Here is a 24,514-nt window from a genome sequence, read left to right as displayed (position 1 = left end):
AGTTTATGATATTTGAAAGATATTGAACTGATGACATAAGGTGATACTTATATTTATAATATCATCTTCCTAGCTTCCCTTCGTTTTGGCTTACTTAGGTATTTGTATGCTTTCACTGATACTCTGAAATATGATCTTGTATTCGGGGTATTGAATATGGCACAGCAATGTGTCGATCCTTGGGACTTGGTGTGGAATACAGGGCTATTCCAGTCACATTACCCTTGTTGGGTTAGGGGTGTGACAATGTGGATGTGATGTTGAGGTTTTATTAAGAGCTTTATATGAATGGTGATGCTGAGCTAGATTAGATGTCGTAGTCAGCTTGGAAATGAAGGTTACGATGGCCTATAGAATGAGATACGGAGGCAATGTACACTTCGTACTATCTGAAAAGTTCTCCTTGAAGTATAAGAGGAATATCATTTTTAGATCTCTCCCTGCCTCATTCAGCTCCTTTATTTTCAACTTCAACATGAATAAGCTAGATGTTTAGTTGACTGAGCTGGGCAATATGTTGCAAGAATCCGAGAGAGCGATCAAAAACAAAAAAGCAGAAGTGCACCTCACCGAGGTAAAAAAAAAGTTCTTCCAAGAACAAAGGGAAGAAAAAGAAGATCTTCAAGGATAAGACCCAAAAAGGCAAAAGCAGTAAGATTCAGAAAAAGAAATCTCTCGAGGAAGAAAAATGTTTCTTTTGTGAGAAAGAGGGGTATTAGAAATGTAACTGCTATGGATACCTGGCTTCCTTGAAAAATAAGTCGGACGACAACGATACCTCTTTAGAAGGTAAATTTAATGTTTTTTTTCTTTTTGAAACTAATATGTCTATTGGACAATCTAACTCAAGGCTTGTGGATACTGAATCTATGGTCCATGTTTGCAATGTGTTGTAGAGGTTCAAGGATACAAAAAGACTGGACAAGACTGAAGTGTCTCAAGATGGGCACGGAAGCAGAGGCCAAGGCATTAGCAATTGGAACCTATAGTATAGAATTTGATTATGCATCTCTAGTTTTAAAGAATTGCTACTATGTTCCTTCATTTAAAAGGAATATCATTTCCTTTTCAAAGTTAATTTCAAACAGTTATGTATTTATTTTTGGTATAAGACTTTTAATTCGTTATAATAATAGTTTTGTTGCTTCCGATTTTTTACAAAATGGCTTGTATTTTCTAGAATAACCCTTGATAACGAATGAGATTTCAAATATTGATTTAAAACAAAAGAGAGCTCTAGTAAGTCCTACTTACCTATGGCATCTCAGATTAGGTCACATCAATGTAGATAAGATTAACAGGTTGGTAAAAGACGGGCCATTAGAAAGTCTAAAGGTTGAATCATTCCCAACCTATGAATTATGCCTAAAAGGGAAGATGACCAAGAAGCCCTTTCCCAATAAAGGCAGGAGAGCCAATGGTTTGTTGGAATTAATTCATACTGACATGTGTAGGCCCATTAGTATCCAAGCTAGATATGGTTACGAGTACTTTGTGACATTCATCGATGATTATTCTACATACGTTAGTATTTACTTGATGCGTAAGAAGTCAGAAACATTTGAAAAGTTCAAGGAGTTTCAGGTTGAGGTTGAAAAACAGTTAGATAAACGAATCAAGTCCTTATGATCAGATCGAGAAGGGGAATATTTATCGAATGAATTCAAAGCATATCTCGTGAATGAGGGGATTGTGTCACAACTATCAAATCCTAGTACACATCAACCAGAATGGTGAATCTGAGAGACGCAACCGGACTTTGTTAGACATGATTCAAGCCATGCTCACCTTTAGTGAGTTACCCTTATCCTTCTGGGGGTATGCCCTCGAGACTGCAATCTATATATTGAATAGGGTTCCTACTAAAACTGTACCCAAAACCCCTTTTGAATTATGGTATGGGCACAAGCTCAGTGTAAAACACTTCAGGGTTTGAGGTTATCCTGTTTATGCACGGAAACAATAAACAGATAGTAAGTTAGAGGTCCGTTCTTTTAGATGCTTATTCTTGGGATATCCAAAAAGCACGATAGGTTACAATTTCTATGACCCTGCAAGTCAGAAAGTCATTATTAATAGGCATGTTACTTTCATTGAGGAAGATTTAATTGCTAAAGAGAAGTGACCCTGTTGTTATAGAAGAGTTGTCTTCTATACCTGAAATGCCCTATCCCTCAATTGAACCAATTGTCGACTCGATCGAACCTGATATAGTTCAAGAGTCGTGACGTAGTGGGAGGACCATAAGACCACCTACACATTATACCCATAGAAGAATTCTACATGGTCACCACTGAATTGGATAACGATCCATATGCATATAAGCAAGCTCTTCAAGATGTAGATGCATCCAAATGGGTGGAGGCCATACGCTCTGAAATTGACTCAATGTATTCCAATAACATCAAGACTCTAGAGGATCCACCAGAAGGTGTAAAACCCATTGGATGCAAGTGGATCTTCAAGAGGAAGAGAGGCGTAGATGAAAAGGTTGAAAGATTCAAGGCAAGACTGGTAGCAAAAGGTTATATACTAAATAAGAAGGCATAGACTATGAGGAGACCTTTTCACCAGTAGCTATGATGAAATCCATCAAGATTTTATTGGCAATAGCCGTACACTGCAATTATGAAATCTGACAGATGGATGTGCCAACTGCATTTCAAAATGGATTTCTTGATGAAGAAATCTACATGCAATAGCCAAACGGGTTCACTTCAAAAGGAGAAGAGAATAAGGTGTGAAAGTTATAGGGAATGATGTTGGGATTCTTTCATCTGTAAATGTGTGATTATCCACTACTTTTTCAATGAAGGACTTGGGTGAACCTAGCTATATCCTTGGGATCAAGCTTATCAGAGATCGCCATAAAAGAATGCTAGGCTTGTCACAATCTACATACATAGAAAAGATATTGGTAAGGTTTAATTCCAAGAAAGAAAATGTTCCTTTTCATCATGGAATTTCACTCTCCAAATCTCAATGCCCCAAGACACCAGAGGACATTGAAGAGATGAAGAGAGTTTCTTATGCTTCTGTGGTGGGAAGTCTATTGTACGCTATGTTGTGTACAAAGTAAGATATTTGCTATGCTATAGTGATTTTGAGCCAGTTTCAATCTAATCTAGGAAAAGAGCATTGGATTGCGGTCAAGAACATCCTCATATATTTGAGGAAGACCAAAGACTATTTTCTAGTATATGGGCGTGATGAGTTGTCAGTAGTTGGATATACAGATTCTGATTTCTAAACTGACAAGGGTGATAGAAAATTACATCTGGTATGGTTTACCTTATGGGTGGTGGAGTGATTGTTTGAAGAAGCACCAAACAAAAATCTACAGCCGATTCTACTACCGATAGAGTATTTGGCAGTTGGTGATGCAGCCAAGAAAGGTGTCTGGCTCAAGAAATTTCTTACCGACTTGGAGGTTGTTCCAGAGTTGGTCAAGAACCTCATCCCTTTATTGTGTGATAATGCGGGGGCGATTGCACAGTCTAAGGAGCCTAGGGCTCATCAAAGGAATAAACATGTGCCGTGGAAGTATCATCTGATTAGAGAGATAATCTAATAATGTGATGTAGCTGTCTCCAAAGTTGGTACTACCGATAATGTGTCAGATGTGATGGCAAAAGGATTAGCTCCAATGGTGTTTGAAAAACATGTTGAGAGCATGGGTGTAACTTTTGTTGGTAATTAGCTTTGATGTGCAAGTGAGAGATTGTTGAAAATGTGTGTCCATCAAACCCGAATTATTAAATTATTAAATTTAATTTTTGCATATTATTATTTTACTTGGGCTTATAAGAATGTTCCATGGGTTTTAACCTAAAACTGGTCTGAACTGGGAATGGGACTGGACATCCCGTTTATATGGTTTCCATATCGCATGTCACAAAAAATGGTGATTTCGATGCATGGATGTGGTTACACATCGAGAACGTGTATATATGAGAATTTATGTATTGCTACTAGTTGTCTGTGTGATATACTTACCCGCCACTTGATGGCTCTTTGACCTGAGAGATTCCATTTGTTGCAGTGTGACATTACGGATTTTGGTAAGCCAATGTTTGATGTCTATTAGGACTATAAACAAGTATACTGGATTTGTGATTCTGCATTGTAAGCAAAGATGATTCTCAACATGGAATCCACTGCCTGTTTATGGGGAATATTTAGGAGAGAGAAAGTCAGTGATTGGTCGGACAGAAATTTAGATCCAGTGTTTATTTGAAATGTTTTACAAATTTATTTTTAATATAAAATTTATATATAATATATTAAATTTTGATTTCAAAGTTTTACGGCCTTCCGATCGCAATCACATATTCTCTCAATCGACGTACATGATGAATTGGGGATTAGAAGCATTAAAGTACATACCCTATAATTCATTATGGGATATTAAGAAAGTGAAAGGGCTTGTGTGCAATAAAAGAGTTTATTGGACACATGGCATCACATGGGATAATAATATAATTATGGTTAAATATCTTTTTATATTATGGCAAGAGATATTATGAGAATATCTCACGAACCATAATTTAGAAAGATTGTATCCCTTTTGAGATTCTACGTCTTCAACTTTAGTAGCAAATTGGAGTTACAATATTAGAAGATTCACAAAGCGCCAAAATAGCAAGTAGACCTAAGGCCAATATGGAAGGCAAGCTTGAGATCCAAGGGATCTCTAAAAATATTAAAAAAAGAAGAGGAGAGAAGCAACCACATTTTTGGTTGCTCCTCTCCCCCTACCACGTTTTCTCTTCTCTCTCCCTCTCTCTTAGTGTGGTTTTGAGTTAGAGAAAACTTTGAGTTTGGAACTCAAAGGCTTCAGTGATTTGGCGTCTTCTTCAAATTGCAAGGATTGATTTCAAGTTTCAAAGTGTTGAACAAACTTAAAATCTCCAAGCTTGCACAAGTTAGAAGACGTATTATCTATAGGAGGAGTTACATTTGCGACTCTAAGGTAACCATGATTTTGTATTGAAATTGTTTCTCCCCCTCTTGGATCTGACCGAAAAGTTCGTGACCCTATTCGACTCCGCTGTGCCATTGGGTTAAATCCAACTGTGTACACCGAAGACCTATGGGTTATATCAATCAAGTTGACGTATATAATGATTGACCGGGTGACAGGAAACCTATTAAAGATAGTTTCATTGATAGGGAGACAGGAAGATTCGTCGACTGCGGAAGGATTGTCGACTACCCTTTGTGCACATGCTAATGGTGTGAAGGGAGCTAGATTAGGTACCCAAATCCACTTCTGGAAGACTGGTGGTAAGTAGGTAACCATGAATTGTTAAACCTAACAAAGCATGTTAGCTATGGTATATGATGCGTATAAATCATAGAATTAATGCCCGTGAGTACGTATGAGGGTACCAGATCAATCGGAGTTGAAATGACTCACTTGAGTAGCCTAGAGACTCACTTGAGTAGCATAGACATGGTCGTGTGGCAGATCCTAGGGATCAACCACACAACCTATATTGGGCAAATAAAATGGATTAAATGATTATGGGTCCCACTTGGCCTTGAGTAGGATCCATCCCCATATGGTCTCATATGGGGTGAGGGTTACTAATGTCATTACAACTTGAGTGATGCCTTGATAGTAGGCCCACCTAGCTCAACTAAAGACTTAAAGTTATTTAGGAGTGTAGGATAAACACCTTTAGCCAAATTGGCCTTCGTCAAGGCTTGGCTATAAATAGAAGTGAGGTTCGCACATCTCTCACTTTAGAAACCACACTCAAGGAGTGAAATTCGATGGGAAGAGAAGAAGGAGAAGAAGAGAAAGAAAGAAGGAGAGGGAGAAGAAAGAGGGCTCACCTAGCCTTTGTACTTGCACTCCATTAGTGAGTACACACCCCTTCTATTCCTCTTTTATTTTCTATTTAGTTAGAGTTTGGAATTTTGTTCGGGTTTAGGGACTAACCTAAAGAGGGCCTTGTAAAACCCACATGGAGGGATTCAAATGGAGCCCTTGCACTTCCTCATGTACCCCACTCATACCCCATTGAAAGCCCAACAACCCATGGTTGAGAGGAAACCTAAAACTAGGGTTTGTAGAGATTGGATTATAGATTAGGGAACACTGCATGATTGGGTTGAACCTTAGGGTTATAAACCTTAAATCGGGTGTGGGAAGACTCCCAACGAACCCCCATAGCTCAAATGAGCTTGAACAAGCTTCGAGCTCGAGCCCTAGCTACTGAACAACAATTCTGGGCTTGTGCAGCTGATGCATGCGACTAATGCTGCATTGACTACATGGATCAGCCACATGAATGAAATCTACTTAGGGTGAGGCTATTGCCTCCATCTGCCGCACGCATGCGGTCAATCGCCAGATTTGCCGCACGTGACAATTCAGCAACTACCAAACGACAGATCATGAATATGAAATGTGGGATTATGCACCAACCTAATATATACTTAAATGTGGTTCCCTAGGGTACCTACAACCTACAGGGAGGACATCTGGGCATGCAGGAACCAAGGAAATCATTCGAATCACCAAGTTGAGACAACTAGGTGAGTGGGTTAGATACTTGAGTTATTTTTCTGAGTGTTTACAACATTGGACTATGCGTGTGATGCATCCATGCATATTAATTGTAATGTTTGCTAGTCTTACATGCTTAGTATGTTAAATCCATATAAACATCACTATTCTTGCTAAGTTTGGAATTAATTATATATCATGCTTGCTAGTTTAAAATATGTCATTCAATATGCTTGCTCTTATACTTGATATTACTCACTTTGTATGCCATGATGAAATGCTTAGTTTATTATATACGTTTGGATTGTATGTGATTAAAATACACCTTTGTGTATGGATATGTGATATGTGTGGGAAATGGGATCTGGGAGCTGAGGGGCATGTCGGGCCCATGATCACCATATTGTTAATTAGTTCATGTCCATTTAGACTAGGTTTGGAAACGGGGTACGGTGTGGTCGATGGAAATTCTAGTGCTGTATCGCTGTACTCACTGTTGTACTTTATTTTGTATATACTTGTTACATTAGAGACAATTGTTGCATTAGTCTTGAAAACGGGTTTGTAGTGTGGTTGATGGGGATTCCGGTACTACATTCGTTGTACTTATGTTATGTGTGTGTCTATGCTATTGGAGACGGAGGATGGTGTGGCTGATGGGAATTCTGGTACCATGATCTCGACCTCTGGCATATACATATGTATGCAATCATTGCTCATGTAGATGTATGCTGGTTAGGTTATAATATGACCTAATACTATGACACCTTGCCGATAGGGGGATAGGTGTTGGAAAATGCATAAGAATAAACCTGATGAAATTTTTGAGGATATCCTTTACACGGTACGATGTCATTGTTGCCAAAGGCAAACCGAGTTTGGGTGACTGATGGGAATTCTTGAACCAAACGCTGGGACGAAGTTGTAAGGGGCTTGTTGGGAGACCCATGGCGCATTCGGGGACCGACAGGCTCAAATTTGCAACTCAGATTTTACATAGCGGGGTCACCAATGGCGATTCTAGGATCGGGATGCTACCTAAGGTATTTCAATAGTACTATACTCTCAGACATAGTTTTTTTCTTAGGTGGAATTAATAAAATGAACTCATGCATGCATTCATGTGCATTGTGCATTCACGGAATATATGTGTGTGTGCTTGCATGATCTAACTGCTCATTGGGCTCATTGAAGCTCATCCCTTGAGGGTACTTTCTTTCAAAATGCTGGGCTAATTTGAACTTTCATAGTGGGTGTTGCCTCAATGACTGATGGCACCAGTGATTCGTGAGATGTTACAGTAATGAGGTCAATTGGAAGTAATGACGACTCCTCAATTATGTGCCATGGTCCAAAGAAGACTGTAGGAAATACTCGAAGCCCCTTTAGGTGAGTTGATAGTAAGAAACTTCACTTAACCATGCACGATTAAGTAATGGCATGTGATGCATATAATTCATAGCATTTATGTCTATGAGTATGTACGAGTGTACTGGAGAAAATCTCAGGTCAATTGGAGTTGAAATGAGTACTTGAGTACCATAGCTTGGATCGCAAGGAGCATAATCTTCGCAACCACGCCATTTTATATGTGAAGGTGCGTTGGAGCAATCACACCAACCAAGAAGCATCTTGGGAGCTCGAGAGCGAGTTGAAGGTGAAACATCCTCACTTGTTTGGATTATCAAGTACGTCAGATTTTAGGGAAATAATTCTTATAAGGTGGGGGGAGTGTTACATCCACAGTCCAGCTAATCTATTCTTGAACATTTGCTTGTAAATCCAACCCCATGAGGATTAGACTTTACAATTGGATCTATGCCTTGAGTGTTGAAGGTAAGATGATTCTCCACTTAATTGGATGATTGGACCTCATAACACTTCATTTAAATCCTTTAAACCACATGATATAATTCCCCTTCATGCAATCTCTTTAATTTTACGTGTATTTGTATTACCCATTCATACCCATTTATAATCCCCTTTCATGTGTGAACATCCATGAGAAAAACTCCTAAACAATTGGAATCAAACCTGACCAAAATACTCTCTGCAAAGGATGCAGCAGAGCCTCCGCATAGACCAAAACAGCCCAAATTCGATTGGCTTAGTCTTGGATCACTTGGACTCGAGCATAGGGCTTAACCATGAGTTAGCCTAGCCTATTTAGGACCTAAGAGACCTAAATAAACCCTAAGATGGAAATCCTAAGGCCCATATGGGGTTTTATGTATTTGAAACCCATTTTAGACATTAAAACACCCCCAACCAATCACACCCTTAGATCCTTAGATAAAAAATATCAATACCCTATCCCTCTCCTCATTTCTCTCAGTCTAACACCTAAGAGAGGAGAGAAAATGTGGGAGACTGAAATTAAAGGAAGGAGAAAGAAGAAGGAAGTGAAGGAGGAGCCCTACCCTCCATTGAAGCCACCTTCGAGCTTCAACCTTCACCTCAGCCAACTTAGGAGCTGCCCTTGGACCTTGGAGCTCGTGGGAAGGAAGAGTTTAATCCCAATCTCAGCCTAGAAGCTTGCTCCTTTTTTCTCTACTAAGATAACCCCCTTGTAAATAAGCTAATTCATGCAAGTTCTAGGTTATTTCTATTTGAATTTGATTGGAAACCACCCAATCCTTAACCAAACCCTTGCACTTCTTACCCTACTATAGTGAGACCTTCTATTTGATGTTAAAGGCATCAAATATTGACCTAGAATCTCCCATCCACCACCCCATGGCTTAGTTCCCATGAAACCCTCTTGAAGAACCTCCAATTTGAGGATTCTTGATGATGGAACCTATCCAATCTTTTGCCAAATCATAGAGCTTCTTGTTCTAATGTACTTAAACCTTCTATTTAGTATTATTGATGTTAGTTAGTGACATCCAATGACTTATTACAATCCCTATGGCCAAACCATCATGAAACCCCCATTGAAGAATCCCACATTGAAGGGATCTTGATGCTAGAACCCAACCCAATGTCTGGATTCCATTGAGAATTGAACCCATGTGTTAAATGGAGTCTTGGGATCTAAAATTACTCCCATAATGACCCATTGTAAGCCTCCCTAACCATGGACCAAGCACAGACCCGAGCTAAGCTGAAACTCAGCAATTCTGGGCTGTGCGGAGGATGGAACCAGCCTCCACAGACATCATCCACTGAGACTAATTTACTATTTTTGGGTTTGACCTCTGCCGACTATTTTGACCATAACTAGGTCGATACATAAGAAAATTATGCGATTCAAAATGCGTTGTAAAATAAACTTAAAGGGATATGTTTCCTATGAAGAAACCTTTGACCCAATCAGAGAGGAAGTCCCTCAAAAATGGGTTCAAAGCTGGCTGTTGTGCATTGACAGTATTTGCAAAATTGAAATTACTCCGGTGACCTAGCCCACTTCTAGGATGTTTAAGTAGGGGTTGTGAGGGATTTTAATGGTAGTTGTTTACAACTATTAACAACATCTAAAAATATTAAATTAGGCAAAGACAATTGTCCGGACAGATTGTACGGGTAAGCATAGGAATCGAATGTTGGTTAGAATCACCAATTTGAAGAACAAGGTGAGTGGATTAGATACTTGGACTTAATTTTCAGAATGTTTTTGTGAATGTGTCGAATGCCATCCATGTATATGCCGTGCCATTTAAATATCCTGGTCTGCGGTAATCTCAGTTCATGTTCTGTCAGTTTCGAATACTTATTAAATGATGGATCATGATAGGTGTGGTTTACAAATATCATGTTGAATGCTAGATGCTTAGGGTTTTATGATTATACTTGAACTGTTATTGTGAATGTGGATATTGGATTTGTATTGAGACATGAATATGAGATGTGGTTTTATAACAGTATACGGTGATATGTGGATGTGAATGATGGTTATGTGTGGGGTATGCGATGTTTATATGATGCATGTAAGTGATTGAATCCAAGTACCGTGAGTGGGCACCAAACTTGGGATCGCCATAAGTTGAACGGGTTTGTGACCAGCCGACCGTGATTTTGGTATCACATATGTTTTACCCTTGTATGTGTACGTGTAGGCTAGAGGGGGCGAGAGGATAGCTGGGCTGACCGGTATATCGGCACTATGGACTCGACCTCTGACCTATACGTAAGCATGCACCTTTACTCATTAAGATGCATATAGTTAGGATCACATTCCCTAGTGCTACACCCCTTACCAACAGGGGGTGAGGTGTTGGATAATCAGTGGTGACTTTCGACAGACTGGGGCACCATTCTCAATGGACCGGTGTCTGGCGATTCCGATTTAGGCACTGGAACCGGGTGAGAGCTAGGGTTTTATCGGGGGTTTACTATACAGGACTATGTACACGTGTATGGCAGGCTTCCAACTGCAACTCAAGTTTGCTATCGTCGGATAATCACCGTGTTTGACTCTGGAGGCCAAGGATGATATCTATGGTGTTGCGGTAACACTTTACCTCATGGAATTAAGCATTTGATTGTTAGGTGGATGCATATTAAAACTTGAATTCATTCATATGCAGGACTGTAAACTGAATCTAATGTAAGAATTGTCCTAGTGGTATGGACACTGTGGGATTTGTTTACAGATTTGGGTTGCTTCCTTATGAGAGGTGCATTCATGATTGTATGTGTATGCTTGCATGATCTAATTGCTCACTGGGCTGGTGGAAGCTCATCCCTCGAGGATCTTTTTTTTTTTTTTTAAAATATGGATGCAGGTGATGCTGTAGTGGCGGATGTGGATCTTCCCTATCCGTGAGTTGATAGACTTGATTATTTGGGGTGTTCCCAGGGAGGAGGAGCAACGGCCGGAGTGCACAGATGAGGCTTGTGCCTACACAACGGTGTAGCGTGGCTTGAGACCCTTTGGGATATTTGAGCATTTTGTTTAACTATTAGATTGTAATTAAATACTCTTTAATTCTCTTTATTGGTTTAGACTTGTATACTTATATACTTAGTACTTTTGCTAAACAATGTTATGATGGTATAAGATTCAACCTACTTGTATGATATCATCCTTTTAGCTTTCGTACTCTGATATTTATGTTTATGTTATTTGCTTCCGCTAATACTCTGATTAAGATTATATTATTGGGTCAGTGTTCATGGCACTGCAAAGTGTAGATCCTTGTGTTGGTGTTGAATACAAGGGGTATTCCAGTCACATGGCCCTAGTTGTAGGAAGTGGGGTGTGATAGCAGGTGCATCGGGTGGACTCAGAGCTTTCTCTTCCTCCTGTTAATAGCAACAATGACTGGTGGAGTCCGGAGGTAGAGGGACATGGTCCAAACTATGTTTGTGATGGATGTGCCTATGGGGCACAGTGATTCTCGGGCATGATGCCCTTATTTTGATACATTATTTTGATATATTTCTGATACAATGTCATTTTTAGGTATTAATTTTACATGTAATTAATACATATGTCCTGATTGACAATGATGTATAGTTTGGATAACTTGACACAATTACATTATTTAATACAACATTTGGCTTCCACACTCTAATTATTGTTATATATTCTATCTTCTTCAACTTTGAATGATTCATTGATTATGAATTGTGAGGGCTAGACACTACATCTGTGATCCTAGTGGTTGAGTAGGGTGTCAGTGTACATCCTAGTCACCCTACTCAAGGTACAGAAAGTGGGGTGTGACACAATGGAACCTGAGATTGGGGTTCCTCCCTCCCTTCATCCCCTAGAGGGGTGGTCCTTTTTACGATCCTTATCATGGTGAGAGTTCATTAATGTCCATGAGTTCATTGGGGTCATACTTCACATACATTAAAGATATAGGAGTCGCCACCTAAGGTTTGGGGCTAGGACCCAACAAGTGGTAGCCAATCTCTCGGGACCAAAAGGGAATACATGATTCTATATGGTCTGGTCAGAGATTTTGGGTAAGTGGTCAGGTTATGAGGATTGGAAGGTATTAGCACCCTACCTCGCCCGATTAAACAGGTCTTTCTACTAGATACTTGATTTCGAATGTTCTCCAATAGTAACACCCCTATATCAACATGCATGGCTAAATTATGATGCATTAAACATGAGGAAAGGAAAAGCAAACATTTATGAGTTAAAAAGTACTATGTAGACTAGACAGAATAGTTTAAGAGTCTACATTATGCCAAAAATAAGGAGAAAAGTGAAAGTATATGCCTGTATGTAAAACCAATCAATGCAATAAAAATACGTGAAATGCAAGACACGAGATGTCCCTCGGCTCAGGTGGAGATGAATGATTAGTTTGGCTCTCTCTTATCAGACAAAGTAACGGCTGGTGGGATGATCTTCAAGTCACTCTTTCTATGGGTAGAGTAACGGCTATAAATGGGGCTTTTTCTACTCGAACTTCGGGTAGAGTAACGGTGTCGCGAGGGATCTAGGAGCCAAATATGCTCAATCCTTAGATAGAATAACGGCATCACGAGAGATTTGACAGCCAAATGCTAAATCTTCAGATAGAATAACCACTTCATGTGGGACTCATGGGATTTATGGAAGGAAAGTATGGGTTTAGGACTATAGCAATGGGTTGAGTAGGCAGACCCGGGTGATTCGAGTTACGGACAGGATAACGAGGTTAAGGTTTTGTAATTGGAGATGGGGTGAACTCCAGGACAAGCAGCATAGGGCTTCAGACATTGAAATTGGTGAAACTAGGCTCTAGGAGCGCACTTCCCGAGAAAAATGCTCTCCCCAAATAAGGGAAAGGACCCCTATTTATAGGGGTTTTGGGGTGCCATAGATCCAAACTTGAATTATTGAGCCGCCGCAGCTGCGGCAGATAGGTAATCTATGTTCTTGATTCGTGATGTTGCGCTTTCTAGGCTTCGTAGCTGATTTCCCCTGGTTGCGGGGGATTCTAGGATTTTTGAAGGCTTAATGAGGCTTGGGGGGGTTCCTTCGAGAGGCATCATCAATCATTCATGTCCACCGACTTGAGCTTTGGTCAGCTCCCTGTTTCTTGCCCTATCTTGCTTGGGCATCTCTATTACCTGTTCCTGACCTCTTCTTGTTTGAGTAGTCAAGCTCGAGGTCTCTACGTATGACCATTGCCTCGATCATGTTGATATACTTCTCATTCCGAGCTAACAACTTTGAATGATTGGTGGGATTTTTCTAGAGAGGGAAATTTAGAGCCTCTAATCCCTGATACCTTAAAGGAGTGTAGCAAACTCCACAACAGGATCCAGGTAATGCACCTCCAACGCATTCTTTTGGAAGCGGCTCATGAATCCTCTAAGGTACTCGTCACTTTGATGCTTTATGGCCATTAGTTTGCATGGAGTCTTCCAGTGGATCCCTACTGCATAGGAATTACTCAACGAAAGATTTACCAAGTTCCCGAAAGTTGTGGATAGACTTTGGTTGGAGGTAGGTGAACAAAGTTCTAGCTACCTTCCTCAGAAAGGCAAGGAAGGCCCGACACATAATGGCATGGAGGGCGGTATGGAGCATTATCATAGACTTATAAGTCTCCAGATGGTCTAGAGGGTTGGTAGAGCCATCATATGCCTTATAGCAAGCATCTAAAATCTATGAGGGAGGGGTACTTTCATTACCTGATCTGATAGTGCTGCCTCGGTGGAGAAATCCAGTTCATCCGCTCCAACTTGGTTCCGTCTGACCTCCCTTATTGGCTCATCAAGCTTTTGGACCCGGATGTCCAGCTTTCGCTCAACCTCCTCGTTAGGGGCTCTTTCCCATTGTCCCTCCATGCTTCTACTTTGCTACCTTCACATCTAGCTCGGTCGTTTTAGTTTGGTCTTCATGGTTTTCAACAGATTCACTAGAATCAGCTTTCTGAGGTGTTCTTAGGGCTCATTAGGAATGTTGTTAACATGACTCGGTCCCACTTGGTCACGAACTTGGCCAGTTGCTCTGAGGCTGGCCTAGATGGCCTGCATGAGAGCTTGGATTTGTTGTTATAGGGCGTCGAGTTGAGCGTACGTTACCGGTGCGTCTAGGCCTAGATGTCAAATGTCGGATTCAGATCCTCTACGGCCCTTGAAGAGCAGCGATCTAACCGTCCCTTGAAGCCCAGGTCGACACCTGTAAAAGTTGACATCCAACGGTTACTTTGATAAATTTTGAAAATTGTTGTTGGGAAATCCGTTCTAGTACTCGACCTTTGATGGACCAAAACCGGTCTGGGATCAACAGCCCAGCCCGGACCGGTCTACAACTAAAACACAAATATTTGACTTACACACACCCATTTTCCGCCAAAAATCGATCGTCTTCCTCCTTTGGTCTGCGAAAAACCTAGTTTTTTCTCTTCTTCCTGATCCTTCAATAGTGAAGACGAGGAACCCTAAACAACCGAAAAATCTGCATCTCTCATCTCTTCTTCCTCCCGTTTTATTTTCCCCTTCTTCCCAGCGTTTCTTGAAGTTCGGTGACGAAAAAACGCAGATCTCTCCCCTCCTTTGGTCTGCATCTCGTCTGGCGACGGTCGACGGTGAACTCTCTGTCTCACTCTCTTAATTTCTCCTTTCTATTGCTTAATAATTTCTCCTCTTAATTTCTTCCCAGCGAATCTCGAAGTCGGTGACGAAAAACGCAGATCTAATCTGGCGAACCAGTTCGATCGTCTTCCTCCAGTGGCTCTTGTGTCGAAATCGGTCTCTCTTAACTCCTCTGATCCGGCGAAGCTCGAAGGTGAGAACAAATTTTTTTTTTTTTGGGGTTTTTTATCCATATTATTCCAAGAATCAAAACCCTAACCTTGTTGGTATTTTTAGTGGTTGGGGTTTGGGTGTTGTTCGGAGTTTCTTAACTAATTTAATTTCTATTAAAAATTTACTAACCTTGGCTGCCTCTCCAATCTCTTCTGCCTTCTGTTTCGTCTCTTCTTTCTTACCATCCAGCATTTCCACCGCCCGTCGAGCAGTATCCACCGCCGTGTCCTTCAGTTCAGTTAGCTTCTCAATGGTAGAATCTTTCCCTTCCTTAGCCTTCTGGGCAGTGTAATCCTTGTACTCCCCCATCTTCTCCATGGTGGTGTCCTTCCCCTGCTTAGCCTTGTCCTGCCCTTGAAGCTAACTGTTGGAATCATCTATTTTTAGTGGTTGGGGTTTGGGTGTTGTTTTTGACATAGAGATTATGAATATAATTATATTAGATTGTGTATGAAGTTGTCATATGACGACTACATTAAATTTTGCATTTTTAAGATTTCAAGTTGTAGTAAGAAGAAGTTGAAGAAACGTGAGAACAGATTATTTTGCTGTGTGTGCCTTCTCAGAGGCTTCTTTGGTTTGTATTTATAATGAAGAATGGGTTACATATGATAGAGATCACAACAGTTTGGGGTGATAAGGTTTAGCTATATGAGCTATGTACACGGTTTGGGGTGTGAGTATAGATTAGGATAATTCTTATCTTAACAACCGATTAGGATAAGAATTATGCAACTAAGATAATCATGCCCGGCTGGTGATCAGTTATCAGAAGTCATTCATGTAACTAAATACCTAAAAGAGTTGTACAAAATCTACATATTAGAATTTGTCTTGGATGTGACACTATAAGATTTCAAGTTGTAGCAAGGAATAAGTCATTCATGTAAACACTTGAAGAATTTATAAAAAAATTACATATTAAGTCACTAAGATCTGATTGTACTCTGTATCCAGCTAGTAGATGTAATACCTAACTATAAAACTAAGATTGAAGATATAATTTACATCTTATTTGGTTGGATATTACGTGCAAATTGCTGATAAATGTTGACCACTCAAGACTAGTCCGAGCTGAGTCACAGGTCCAAACTGTTAGCTTACACTTCTCTTGCTCTCTCCCCCCCACCCCCTCTTGAGTTTACTATTATTGGGAGGGAGTACACTACTTTGAGTCCCCTCCCCTGCCATTATTTGTCGGCATTCATAATTTTGTACATATGCATAAATGGGTTTACATTTTAGTAGTGGTTGCATGCATTATTATTATATTTTTTGCTGCATTTATGTCTTCTGTTTGCATGATGTGGTTCAGTAGGGATTGGATTTGTCACGTTAGGTAAATTTTTTCTCTAATCTATGTTTCTTAATATTGCAGGACAATGAACACTTCAAGACCTATGTGCTCATGTGGACAAAGTGAGATGGTGTTGAAGAAAGCATATACTGAGAAAAATTACGGTCGTTGGTTTTTCAAATGTCCCACAAATGAGGATCATCCAAATTCCTTCATGTGGGTGAGCTACCACAAGCCCGATGAGTCTTCGTCATCTACTACTGTTCGTGATCATATTCGCGGTCCTGTTCATGACCCGGTTCGATTTCAAGCACACAGAGATGATTCTCAACACTATGTAGTGTTTGATATTAGAAATATTGTTATCATATGACGTATTGTTGTTTCTGTGTCTATTATTTATCTTTTATTCCGAGATTAAGATGTTGAGTAAGAATGAGAGAAACAGACCCAGTTTGTTTGATGTCTTATAACACTAGAAGAATGACTACAACAAGGTCGTTAATATGATTGCATACGGTTATGGTTATGGATATGGAACTGGATCCAGGAAGATTAGGAAGGGCAGGGATGTCTAGGTGTACTCCTTGTTGAATTCCTATAATTACTGAAGAAAACTTGGAGATGATATCCTACTCCCAGACTTAGGCCGCAGCTCTCTTGAATCACGGCGGACAGTTATCAATGATGCTATCCATTGGATGATTCCTGGCGATGTTTATCGTGGTTTTAATTCACCCTCAATCATTGCTTTTGAAAATAGATTTTACGAAGATATTTTGGTGATAGACAGATGCCTTTCTATTTTCCTTAATCAACTTAAAGTAGGTAATCACTCAATTGAGATATGAGTTATGAAGGAATATGGTGTTAAGGAGTCTTGGACTAAACAGCTAATCATTCCGTTTGCTTTTTCCAACCAACCTCCTACTATTCACCCCACCACTACATCTTGCAATACTCATTCATATATTCTTAACTTCTCACTTTCTATCTAGAAATTTCAACTCTACAACTAGATAAACAATAAAGGAGACAATACATGTTTATAAAACATAGGCAGAAATGATCAAAAAAAGGTTAAATAGCTATTAACCTGAACCAATTGGTGTTTGGTCAGTTGGAAGTCTTCTTGGGCAATTACATAAGTGCCTGGGTTTTGCCTTCTACATTTTTATTCTGACAAAATTGCTTTAGAACATTGAAAGAAATTATTAAATAAGGAGCTGAAAAGGTACCAAACTAAAATAAGATCTAGTCCAAAATCAAGATTTAAAAACTGGGAAAAATGATGCGATTGCTCAGAGCTATATGAAAAACGTAGATTTCTGCTGGAGATATATAAAAACAATTTTCACTGGTAGACTGTACTACTATAGAATTGAAACAAAAACAAAAGTTTCACGGCTTATCAATTTTGGTCGTCTATATTAGTTGAAACTCCAGAACCTGTGAGGGAAGAATATAAATAACATCATTTCAATGAACCACAGATTGGCATACCAAAAATACACAACATATCACCCAGAACATATGAAAAGTAATAAATTTATAGGGGAAAAATAAACAAAACAGAGAAATCAATGGAGATCACACAAGGCATCCCATTCTTCCATGATCAATTTTTTTTCCTGGTAAGACATTCTTCCATGATCATTAGACATCCAAAAACCAAACGAAAAAAATTTGAAGGTCCACAACACAGCTATATGCCTATATCATCCTGAAAGAGCAAAAATTAACATGACTACTCCTAAGTCCTAACAAACTTCATAAGGGAGCCATAACTTAATCTCGACCTCAGCCAGACTTGGCTGCCCATATCAAATACATCCATACATTATTGAACTCCTTCCATAACTGGAAATTGTGTAGTCCAACACAAAATGACACAAGGTAAATAGATAAATGCGAGCCATAAGCGTGCCAAGTGGAATCTTCTTCCTTTGTAACATCACCCTCATCATCATCTTCCTCTGCAACAAAGGAAAGAAACTAGATAAATAAAAGGGAAATATATTTGCTACAGTACTGTAAAAGTGCCTAAAACTCAAGTAATTTTTGGGTTGTCAAGCATGTGCCATACCTTTTCAAGTTCAAAGTACTTTGTCTCAGTTTTCCTTTGTATCATCCTCACCAAAAGTTCCATCATGTATCAATCAATACAACAAATGATTAAATCTTACATACACAGAAACATCAAAATAAAAATATGAGACATTAAATGAAGCTTTTCACATTAAAACAACCAATCCTTCCTAAAATCCAACAATTCTCCACAGAAATAGATATCCATAGGCTAGGTTATAAAGAATAAAATAGCAATAGAAGACTTGAATTGCAAGCATAAGTAACTCTCTCGAAGTTTAAGGCAAAGGACATCTACTTCCCCTTTCCTTGAAAAAGAAATGAATAACTTATATTACTCATATGTAAACTGGACGGTTATCACTTTTAATGTAATGGCAGTTTGTGTGTATCATAAGATATGCATGCAAAGCTTATAATGGTCAAATGCCTGAGAGAGATCTAATTTCATGGACAACGGCTCACATTTTTGATTGGTTTCACCCTGTCCCGCATATTTCTCATTGGAATGCAATGATGACAGGTTATATACACGCTGGTTTGCTAGAAGATGCTAGGGGGTGTTTTGGAGAAATGCCTGAGAGAGATCTAATTTCATGGACAACAATGCTTTCAGGATATGTGCAGCATGGGTTGCCTCAGCAAGGGCTAACTCTATTAACTAAGATGTACAACAATGAAGATGGGCTTATGATAGAAGGTAACTGCTTCACTTTTGCCACAGCTCTTGAAGCATGTACTCTCTTGTCAGCATTGGGGCTGGGAAAACAAATACATGTAAAATTGATTCGGTCCAGAGTCAATATTGACATCAACAATGTGGTTGTTGGGACAGCTCTGATCAACATGTACTCTAAGTCTGGTAGTTTGAACTATGCACAAAGAGTATTTGACCGGATGTTGGAAAAGAATGTAATCGCATGGACATCGATGATAACTGGCTATGCCATTCATGCATTATAACCAACAAATTGCAGATCAGATATCTTAATGTATATACAGATCTGTAACAGAATGGAGTAACTGCAGCTTGACGGAAGGGAATAAGAAGGGGTTCAATCTGCTAGGAGCAAGAAGAGAGAGAGAGAGAGAGAAGAAAGGAAAAGGACAACCCACAAACCATGGAAGGGAAGAAAGAAGACAGAAGAGGTGAAGAGGCAGCAAACTCTTTCAATTCAAACAAACTAATTCAAATCGTAATGGTTCCCCTTTACTTGCCTTTATAACCAGCTATAAAACTTGACCACGATTGGTAAAGGAAACATAAATAAATTTAGAAAATCCAAACCCAAAATTAAAACTAACTCCTCTAACCGTAGGCTAAGTATGGAGTGTACTAATACATTCATAACACTAAATTAAAAAACAGAAACTGCTAGACAATAGCTTGTGATATCTTGACACAAAAATACATCAGCATCTTAAAAGCAGAAACCAAATTACGCCACAAAAATCGATTAAACATATAAACTCAAATTAAAATACATCAGCATCTTAAAAGCAAAGAGACTAAAGAAATTAAGAGGAGAAATTAAAAGAGTGAGACAGAGAGTTTACCGTCGACCGTCGCCAGAGGAGATGCAGACCAAAGGAGGGGAGAGATCTGCGTTTTTTCGTCACCGAACTTCGAGAAAAGCTGGGAAGAAGAGAAAAATAAAACGGGAGGAAGAAGAGATGAGAGATGCAGATTTTTTGGTTGTTTAGGGTTCCTCGTCTTCACGATTGAAGGATCAGGGAGAAGAGAAAAAACTAAGTTTTTCGCAGACCAAAGGAGGAAGACGATCGATTTTTGGCGGAAAATGGGTGTGTAAGTCAAATATTTGTGTTTTAGTTGTAGACCGGTCCGGGCTGGGCTGTTCAGCCCAGACCGGTTTTGGTCCATCAAAGGTCGAGTACTAGAACTGATTTCCCAACAACAATTTTTAAAATTTATCAAAGTAACCGTTGGATGTCAACTTTTACAGGTGTCGAGCTGAGCTTCAAGGGCCGGTTAGATCGTTGCTCTTCAAGGGCCGTAGAGGATCTGAATCCTCAAATGTCGTGGTTGGCTTCATCCTGGTGAGTTTGTGAGTGTCTACTTCCATGGCTTGATTGATGACTGAGTTGTTCTTCTCTATAGATAGTTGGCTGGTGACTTGATGTTGCAATTCTGGTAGTGGCTTGTATAGCTTTGCCTTTTTTAGTTGTCATGGTGGGTCTCCTTTTTAACTGCTCGTTGTTCCCACAGACGACACCAACTGTTGCCACTGAATCTGAATGGATGATGTGTCACTGGGACACATGCGCACCATTTGAAACCAAAGAATACGCACAAGAGAGGGATGAAGTGGATTCTGTTGATCCGTTGGAGACTCTCTGATGCTTAAGTCAGAATTCCAACAATTGGAGAAAAGTTTGGAACAATAAGAGAGCAGTGGTGAATGGAACAATATTGGATATTCTCTATAGAGCTTACCTTGATTTTAACGGTACCTTCCTATATATAGGAGTAGTGCTTGATTTTGACTTCTTAGCATGACGATGGAGAATATAGGCCTTATAGTCTATGGGCGGTGGAGTATCCAAGCTCCTTTGCTAGTGAGGGGTTCACCCAGACCTTTATGCGAGAAAGGGGTGCACCCAGGCTTTTTGCGTGTTTGTTTAGAAGAAATCCAAATGCCTTATCATAGCTTTGCCATGTGTCCTCTTGCCATAGGTTTGTCCATTCTAGGTAAATCACTAATGTTGATATTGAAATAATTGTTTCTTTTTTCCATAGTCTACCTGTTTGCCATTTGACTTGGAATTTTATATGCGAAGAGAAGAAGATATACACGAGAAAGGCGACCTGGACCTTCCATCTAATAATCATTAGTTTGTACCATATTTTGCAGCTTCACAGGATGTTTAAGCCACAGCAATCCCGTGGAATTCAATTGCTCCTACTCTTCTTCTCCCTAGTAGAGCTCCTCCATTTCTCTCATGGCGACGTGGGCACTGCATCCCAATACGATCCCCCATACATACGTAAGTACTCGGCTGCGATTAGAGATAGGCCATATCATATCATATCTTAATTATTTGGTTTTTGGGTTTTGATATGCTGGTATTATTATACAGCAACGACTTGTTACGGTGATGACACGAGCCAGTTCCCGGAGAACAATCTGTTTGGGGCAGCAGGAGAAGGGATTTGGGACAACGGAGCATCATGTGGGAGACAGTACTTGGTGAGTTGCTTGAGTGCGGTGAAGAAGGGAACCTGCGTGGAAGGTGAGACCATTCAGATTAAAATCGTAGACCGTGCGATTGATGCGGTCAGCCAGCCTTCCAGTTCTGGCACCACCATCGTCCTCTCTGCCACCGCTTTTGCCACAATTGCGAATTCTAATGCTTCCAAGATTAACATTGAATTCCAACAGTATGTTTCATTTCTTCTTTTATTGTTTTTCTTCCTTGCGCTTTATTAATTAAGTTGTTCAGTATAAAACCAGTTGAGTTTATAAGAACTGATGAAAGATGGGTATTTATTCTCCTTGAGCAGGGTTTGATAATGGATTGATGATTCAATTTGAGGATTAAAGATATAAAAAGGAATAGAAGAATTCTTTTTGGGGAAGTTTTTTGTATTCTATATTTTTATGTATATCTATATAGCAGGGTTTGATAATGGATTGATGATTCAATTTGAGGATTAAAGTTATAAAGAGGATTAGAAGAATTCTTTTTGGGGAAATTTTTTTATTCTATCTATATATTATATCCTTGTGATTGATTCCATTTTTTCTGGTCGAGTATAATGAGTGACTTCCACACGGATGGTTGCAGAATAATACATGTCATTTTCTCCTACAGCTGCCACTAGTACTGTTTGACTGTTTCTTTTTTTTTTTGATAAAGATGTTTGACTGTTTCTTTACTTGAAATACAAATCAAGAATGTCTCTTTATCTACGTCGAAGCTTCCTATTATCATTATCTTCAACCGGTATTTTAAGGAGCAAAAACAACTCTCTATTTCTCTGTCCATTGAATATATACAACCTTCTAGTAGGTGTGAAAGGTTGAATTTTCATTAGTTTTTGGTCAAAGACGTCTAGAATTTTAAAACACACGGAAAAGTTAGGAACATTAAGTAGTCAATTTTGTGCAGGGTTCAAACCAACAACAAAAACAAAAAAAAGTTGTTCATAGTCTACAAAAAGCAATGGAGAAACAATGTCCTAACCCTGTAGGTCTAGATCTAAAGTGTATCACTTGTAGGAAGGAATGCTTATACGAAGGGTAATCTTGTATATAACTGTTTACACCCAGATTTCGCTCTACTCTGTCACGGTCAGAGAGGAGCTCTCGGCCACAGGGCAGCCCGGCCAAACGAGTTGACCGATAGCATCTTGGCACTTTTGGTCAGAAGTGGTTTAATCGGCCAAGGCGGCGGGCAGTTATTGCTGCGGGCAGTTTCCTTGCAATTTGAACTGGGAAGGAGTGGTCGCCTGAACATGGCACAGTTATGGCCGATAATCAAGGAAACTGCCTCTTGCAGTTATACTTAGTATATAAATAAGCAGGGGGATAAAATTTGGTACAACGTTTGGTGCCGGCTCAGGCCCATATGGCCGAGTACTTTACAGACGGTGAAGGCCTGGGCTGAGGGTTGGAGTTGAAACATCTCCGGCTAGCGCCACCCAAGATGGAGGAGACATTGACCGAAGTTCAAGATCCACTCGAGGAGATTGATTTAGGCTCTGGGGATGTCAAGAGGCCAACATTTGTTAGTGGCCTACTAGCTCCATGGTTCTGGGCGTCAATTATAAACTTGTTAATGGAGTATAAAGATTGTTTTGCTTGGGACTATACCGAATGGCCTGGTTTAGACCAGAGTCTTGTTGAGCACCGTTTACCTATCCTGGAAGGGTGTAAACCGGTCAAGCAACTCCCTAGGCGCATGGCGCCTAAGGTTGTGGTAAAGATTAAGGACGAGATTGAGAGGCATCTTAAGGCAGGGTTTATTCAGCCAACTTGCTATGTCCAGTGGCTGGCGAATGTTGTCCCCGTCCTTAAGAAGAACGAAAAGTTGAGAGTTTGTATAGACTTCCGAGACCTGAATGCTGCGACTCCCAAGGACGAGTATCTAATGCCGATGGCGGACATGCTGATGGATTCGGCCATAAAGCATCAGATCATGCCGTTCATGGATGGGCATTCAAGGTACAATCAAATATTTATTGCCGAGGAGGACGTGTCCAAAATGGCCTTTAAATGCCTCGGAGCTATTGGGACGTTTGAGTGGGTTGTGATGCCCTTTGGCTTTAAGAACGCTGGGGCCACATACCAAAGGGTAATGAACCTCATTTTCCATGACATGATTGGCCATTTCTTAGAGGTGTACATTGATGATGTCGTGGTCAAGTCCATGAGTCAGGAGGAGCACCTCGAGCACCTCCGGAGATCCTTTGAGCAGATGAGGCGCCACGGCCTCAAGATGAATCCCCTTAAATGCGCTTTCGGGGTATCAGCAGAAAATTTCCTTGGTTTTCTTGTTCACCAGAAAGGAATTGAGGTCGATAAGAATAAAATTGAGGCAATCATGCAGACGTCGGCTTCTAGGAACAAGAAGGAACTTCAAAAGTTCTTGGGAGAGATCAACTTCCTTAGGAGGTTGATCTCTGTTTGAGTTAAAATAAAACCGCAAGCGTACGGGTCAATCGTAGCTACGGTCGAACACGAGGAGATATACGCCACTCTATTTAACTAACTTAAAAGTAATGCAAAGTGAACCTAATTAAAGTATTAAATTAAATTAATTAAACTAACGAAAATCAATGCATCCTAACTCATAAGCATCTAACAAAATTAAGGGATTAAATCGGCGTCCTAACACATGAGCATCTAACCTATCAAACTAAAGCGAATTGAAAGGAATAAAAATGC

The 24,514-nt window shown here is 39.9% G+C and overlaps 2 protein-coding genes across 2 annotated transcripts in view; one reads left to right on the top strand and one right to left on the bottom strand.

Moving 5' to 3' along the window:
- The window catches only part of LOC122672226 (late embryogenesis abundant protein At3g53040-like), a 45,555-nt gene extending 30,026 nt beyond the window's left edge, over nt 1-15,529 (bottom strand). The window contains exon 1 of the mRNA XM_043869721.1: nt 15,350-15,529. Coding sequence (XP_043725656.1) covers nt 15,350-15,529 — 180 coding nt within the window. The remainder of the gene's footprint in view (nt 1-15,349) is intronic.
- A 5,947-nt stretch (nt 15,530-21,476) lies between these two features.
- LOC122671964 (EG45-like domain containing protein) lies at nt 21,477-22,175 on the top strand. Its single transcript, XM_043869458.1, has 3 exons — nt 21,477-21,611; nt 21,705-22,005; nt 22,129-22,175. The coding sequence occupies exons 1-3, from the start codon at nt 21,488-21,490 to the stop codon at nt 22,133-22,135; spliced, it is 432 nt and encodes a 143-aa protein (XP_043725393.1). The 5' UTR covers nt 21,477-21,487; the 3' UTR covers nt 22,136-22,175.
- Nucleotides 22,176-24,514: the final 2,339 nt, after the last annotated feature.

This window comes from Telopea speciosissima, chromosome 8 (assembly GCF_018873765.1).
Source record: "Telopea speciosissima isolate NSW1024214 ecotype Mountain lineage chromosome 8, Tspe_v1, whole genome shotgun sequence".
Classification (NCBI taxonomy): domain Eukaryota; kingdom Viridiplantae; phylum Streptophyta; class Magnoliopsida; order Proteales; family Proteaceae; genus Telopea; species Telopea speciosissima.
This window is presented reverse-complemented; position numbering and strand designations above follow the sequence as displayed.

What these genes read in the sequence shown, in the direction of transcription:
- LOC122671964 (XM_043869458.1), top strand. Translation starts at nt 21,488, where the DNA reads ATGTTTAAGCCACAGCAATCCCGTGGAATTCAATTGCTCCTACTCTTC. An exon ending in ATACGATCCCCCATACATAC is followed by an intron (nt 21,612 to 21,704) that starts GTAAGTACTCGG and finishes ATTATTATACAG; the next exon opens with CAACGACTTGTTACGGTGAT.